This window comes from Engraulis encrasicolus, chromosome 17 (assembly GCF_034702125.1).
Source record: "Engraulis encrasicolus isolate BLACKSEA-1 chromosome 17, IST_EnEncr_1.0, whole genome shotgun sequence".
Classification (NCBI taxonomy): domain Eukaryota; kingdom Metazoa; phylum Chordata; class Actinopteri; order Clupeiformes; family Engraulidae; genus Engraulis; species Engraulis encrasicolus.
The window spans coordinates 29,819,811-29,825,451 of record NC_085873.1 but is presented as its reverse complement, the minus strand read 5'-3'; the positions used below and the strand labels follow the sequence as shown (position 1 = coordinate 29,825,451).

The following is a 5,641-nucleotide window of genomic DNA, read 5'->3' as shown; positions in this document are numbered from 1 at the left end:
TGACGACTTAAGATCTCAAATGGAGCATTATAGCATCTTATGAGCCCTTATGACTGTTTATCATCCAGGTCTGTGCATAGAGGGGTATAGGGGTATAGATACTCATAATGTACTATAAGCCCCATCAGGCAGCCTGTAGCTTATATACAGTCAGGACCACTCATGACACCTTTGGATTTATAAAGCATTATAAAGCACTGTTAATATGAAGCATCATGAAGCATTATGAGTGTAGTCATAATATGTTGTAAGTAATTATAATGCGCATTATAATTTCTTATAAATGCGCTTATAATGCGCTATAGATATGGCTTTAAGTAAAGTGTTACCGAATCTTTTTTAACCTCCAGACTCAGAGCCAGATGCAGAGCTACAGGGAGGGTGAGCAGGGCACGTGCCCCTGGGCCCAGGGCCCTCCCGTATTGGTGGTGGGGGTCCTATTGCGAGCTTGGCAAGCTGTATAGGGTGCCCTATAAGTGTCTTGCCCTGGGGCCCTGTGTGCTATTGTTCCGCCACTGCTCAGATCCTTTTGGACAGTCCTCCACTAAGAGTGTAGGGTGGTGTCAAACTCAGATCCACAGTGGGCCAAAAACCCAAAATCAGGGCCGAAGTCGTGGACCTCAACACTCAATACTTAAGGGGACCTGGTCAGTGTTTTGCCCTGGGGCCCTGTATTGTTCCATAACTGATTCTGTGCCATCTGTTTTCATACCCTCCCTCACAGATATGGGGTGCAAGTTCCAATATGCGACCTTGCGTCCTCCACTCGTGCTTGTGGCCTTGCCCCGCTTCCTGGCCCCTCCTCCATGGAGAAAACAATAAAGTTTCCCTGCTGTCAGCCGAGCCACAACAATTTTTGGGGGACTATTCTTCATGTATCATCTAGTTTGCAAATGAGAAAATGTCATTACAATTGAGCTTTTGCGAGATATTGAAATATACCGGTAATGCTGTTGTTAGTGATGTCATCACAACGTATTACTTCCTGGTACGAGGCCACAAGCACAAGTGGAGGATGCAAGGTCGCATATTGGAACGTCCCCTGAGTTGTACCCGTGGCCTCCCTCTGGCGCACTCAGACAGGGCACATGCATCACAAACTTTTTGAGCAATATGCCATCTAGTGGCCGACTGAGTGCAGAGCAGAACAGGACAGGTGGGGTTTTATTTGCTGTCCACCCAGACAGTACACATCCCCACGACTTCCTTCCCCTTTGAGAATGGATCAGGGTTGCCAGATGTCACTGACGAGTTCCAGAACAAATAAAATGCCCAAAAAACGCCTGGAGGCACTAAACCCCTCCCAGCTTGAACTGAATTATATTATATTAATTTGAATGTCCATGAATGTACAGAAAAAAAAATTCCAATAACTTTTTTCTTTCTTTTTCTCCATTTTACATAGCCCAGTTGGGTGGGAAATCACCTTATTTGGCAACACTGGATGGAACGTATAGCATAGGCATAAGTATACATGTAAATACCTGCAGCATTTCATCAGTTGTGCACAGTGCTTGTTAATGTGCTGTTTTTATTTGTCTTCTTTTATCTTTATTTGATGGATTGCTTTTTATTTGTAGTTATTAAGTAGTGCTGATACAGTTCAGTTTTTCAAAGTTAAATTCAAAGTTTAAATAAAATGTTTTTTTTTGTTGTCACCTATGGTAAGAAAAGTAGTTGGATGAAATAGGCCTATATATATATTATTAATAATAATTATTAATTAAGTGAAAATGTATTGTACTGGTGTTATTGTATTTTGTAGTGTGATGTGTCTTGTTTTTTTTTCAGAAACCACAATAAATTATAACAAGATATGAAGAGATTGACAAAGATAAATAAAGAAAACGAAACTTTATTCTTCTCTCATTGTCCATTAATTCCCGAAAAGTGCAGAGATTTTTCCAAGTACCAAAACCTTATACTCGGGACACGAGACACAACCACATTACATTTACAGTCATCAGTTTGGACAGAGTGCAACATGGGAAAAAAGGACAATTCTGCAGGCATGTCTAAAGCACATGTAACTGTATAAAAATCAGTTTTCTGAGATGTGTGATGAAAAAGGAGGTCGTGGGCAGTTTTGTTCCTTTAAAGCAAGACGCAAGTTGAGGATTGATCGACATTTAATGCTTCATCATGGCAGAGAACTCTGCGGGAGCCAAAGAAGAGAGAGAGAGAGAGAGAAGTTACTCAAAAGGCCAAAGGTCAACAGTCACAGTCAACAGTTCAACAGTTATTTCAATTTGATTATAGCAAAGACAATCCAAGTCAAACATACATGTTTCAAGACAAAATGTTATGAGCTAAGCACGCTGACACTGTCATGTATGTGGGATAGCAGGCTGTATGTACACAGTACTAGTAGAAGTTGCAGAAGAGGTACACTGCGGGTTGCTTATAAATAACTTGGCCATGCTAATGCTGTGCGTTAGCCGCCGCCGCTGCCGCTGCTACTGCTGCCACAGCTATCCTTTTAAAGCTGTGTGACTTTCCACTAGTTGTTTTGTATTGGACTGCCGCTACAGGTCAGCTTACCACGTCTTGTGACTGCGATTAGCCAGTTGGATGTGAACGTGTTTATGTTTCTGTATTTCTGATGATGGCTGAATAGAATTTCATTTAATCTTTGTTTCTGGTGTGTGAACTAACTGTTTTGGCAACTATTTCTGACTTCTGATGTCTTTTCACCATAGACCTAAGCACTGAATAGTTTAACTTACTTGTGTATAGTGGACCATCTTTACAACTTTTAGGTCAACAATGTTATATAGCTTAATTTTGGAGAAGTAGCCTAATTGTATCTCACCATCAACTCCGATCTTGCCATCACCATCACTGTCGCCTGCCTTCAGGAATTTCTTGGTCTCAGCATCGGTCAAGGCCCTAGCACCAGCCTTGAAGTTCTGCAGGAAAAGTCTGAGAAGCAGATAAATAGTTTTTTGGTTAAGCCATGATGGGAAACACAAAAGATACGTGTTAATGCAAAGTTTAAAAATGCAGTGTTAATTCAACACTTAGAGAGGGGCCAAATAGCCTAATACTAGAAGATGTTAAATTGACTCTCTAAGGGATGAATTAAGACGCCATCACTCCATCGTTTACTGTGTGCTTACTTCAATTCCTCCTCCTCAATGAAGCCGCTCTTGTCCTGGTCAATGATTTCAAAGGCCTTCTTGTGATCGGCTGCCGACTTGCCGGAAAGACCAACCTTGGCGAAGAAGTCCTTGTGACAGAAGGAGTCGGCGGCTATGCGGCAAAGACACAAAAGAAGAATGTTTTCATTAGTGATGTTAAGATGTTTACATATTGAGTTCAGGGCTCACTTCAATGTGGCTGCCATGGTGACATAAATGAGAGAAAAAGTCATTTAGATCTGGCAAATACATGGTAAATGTTTGCCAGTTAATTTCACACTCAGTAACGGTTGCAGTGGAAAACGTACTGCAAAGCCTGGCAAAAATGTGAAAACCTACAAATAAATAAATCATTAAAAATCAACATGAGAGCAAATGCTGACTATTAAATAGCAGGTAAAAAAATGTGTAATACAATATATTACACATTGGTGTCTGATGTAGGTCAAAATAGTTGACACTAGCTGACATTATGTGTATTTTTGGTGTCAGGGGTTACAAGGGTGTCTTCTCATGACTAACTCGTTGTTCTTAGTGTCCTTCGTGATAATAGGCCAGGGGTGTGCCATAAATGGTTTTCATACCTGAGCATGCCTTCAGGGCTGCATCAATGTCAGCAGCAGCACAGAGCGACGCAAGAGCCATTTCTGGGAAGACATGAAAAGACAGTTAGTCTAGGTCAGATGAAATGACATCCACAAAGTGGGCAATAACAAAAGATATTAATGCAAGAAATAATGCAAGTAAGGCTGTGGGCACTGGGGAGTTTGGTAACGCGGGGCCAACGCATCACTTTTTTGTCACATTTGTTTCTCTCTCTCTCTCTTCACTAAGCACCATGGGTCCATTCAGATCAAGTAGCCTACGTGTCTGAATGAGAAGTAATCTGTAAACGTTTAGAAACTCTTCCTAATTATCCAAAATGACCATTGCTAGTGATTCAATTCCAGCTGTCCTTCCGTTTATCATTAGTCCAACTTTGTTGCCAGGTAATCGCCATCAAGTGAAGTGGTTGGTATGCTATAGCGTCCTTTAAATCTCCCTCCTCTGGAGCTGTAGTCCAATGCCAGTCGAAAGGAGTGCGGTTCTCGCAGACTTCTATTTGGTGCCATATTATGTGCCTCCATTCGAATGAGCAATTCAAATTGTTTTATTTTTAAAAAAAAAGTTTCGCCCGACCAAACTTGCCACCGCGGTGCTCTCCTCCTCCAGTGCAAGAGACTCACCTCAAGGTGGTCTTGAGGTGCTAGGGTGGGATCTCAACAAGCTCGGATGAATCTGCCAACTGCAGTAGCCGCCACTCACGACCTGTGGATCTTATATACCTCCTCTCTCACCCCGAAATATGAAGCTTAATGAAATGGATACCGCATGCAAAGCAGTTGGTTGAAAAATGTATCCAGTAGCCAGGCCGATCTATTTATAAGCACATAAATGAAGATGCATAAAAGGTACGTGTAGGAAAAAAGTCTTTAATATTCAATCGAGCTAATTTTACATGTTGCTGATCTGTGTGAAAAAAACGAATGGGGTTGGCGACGCAAAATTCGAACTTTGATGCTGAGGAAGGACGCTAGCAGGGATGCTGGTAAGGTCATAGCAATGTTTTTTTTTGCAGAGGAGCAGTTTCAGATGGATTAGGATTCTACAAGTCAGGACCTCTGGCCATGTCAAATGAGGACTCCCCTTCGCCAATTTTGGGCGACTTTTCTTCTGGTATGGTATACAGGTGCAATATGCACAAAAAGATGGCCAAATAGTGACATGTGGATATGAACCGATGTATTGTGAAACGTTTCTCGGATTTCAATATGGAACTGTACAAAGTGTATGATGTAACCATGGTCATATTGGTCAAGATTTGTGGGTTTCTGAATTAGCTCGCATGAAAGTGAATGTTTCATTTTCATTGTTTTTATAGACAACGACGAAACTACTTCAGTATGAGCTGATGTATTTTTGGAGTGTGAGGAATGGCGCGCGCCTTGACGCATTGTTCTCTGCTTTGCGCATACTTTACGCAGACTCAGCATGCAGTCTCTAATGATGCTCTGTCGTTATTTCAGTGTTTTGTTTATAGCTTTGCATCTGGGCTATTCTATGTAACGTTCCCCGGCATCTCTAAGCCAATACAGTGCGTCGTGGAGATCGTTATTTTGAACCCTTCCACAACCATCTATTGTTTACCATTTGTGTACCCGATTTTTTTTTTTGTAGTCAGGTCCTGAGGATGGGTGTCTAGGGTTGGCATTTCGTGCATTCAATTAGGAAGTGGTGGATGGTTGTGTTTTGGAGCTTTCTCACCTCTCATTAGCCGGCTGGTGTCTATTATGGCTAGGGGGCTATTTCTGAAAGTGATGCACACCGATAGCTACATCCTCATTAAAATGTACAGACAAGCTGCTAGGAGTTCCCCTGTTAACTCCAGGTCTACCCCGACTCATCTATGCTTATTTACAGCCCTGGCGTCTCGCTAGCCTACTAAGCTATCCTGTGATTAC

At 41.9% G+C, this 5,641-nt stretch overlaps 1 protein-coding gene across 1 annotated transcript; it reads right to left on the bottom strand.

The window, feature by feature from the left end:
• Positions 1–1,839: 1,839 nt before the first annotated feature.
• On the bottom strand, positions 1,840–4,477 carry LOC134466726 (parvalbumin beta-like). Its single transcript, XM_063220591.1, has 5 exons — positions 4,367–4,477; positions 3,725–3,787; positions 3,120–3,252; positions 2,813–2,922; positions 1,840–2,155 (listed from the first exon to the last, which is right to left on the bottom strand). The coding sequence occupies exons 2-5, from the start codon at positions 3,783–3,785 to the stop codon at positions 2,130–2,132; spliced, it is 330 nt and encodes a 109-aa protein (XP_063076661.1). The 5' UTR covers positions 3,786–3,787; positions 4,367–4,477; the 3' UTR covers positions 1,840–2,129.
• Positions 4,478–5,641: the final 1,164 nt, after the last annotated feature.

Bases quoted from the DNA above. Each gene is read 5' to 3' on its own strand.
- LOC134466726 (XM_063220591.1), bottom strand. From the start codon at position 3,785: ATGGCTCTTGCGTCGCTCTGTGCTGCTGCTGACATTGATGCAGCCCTG. The intron at 3,253-3,724 runs GTATGAAAACCA...TTTGCCGCATAG, and splicing joins AGCCCTGAAGGCATGCTCAG to CCGCCGACTCCTTCTGTCAC. The intron at 2,923-3,119 runs GTAAGCACACAG...TCTGCTTCTCAG, and splicing joins ATTGAGGAGGAGGAATTGAA to ACTTTTCCTGCAGAACTTCA.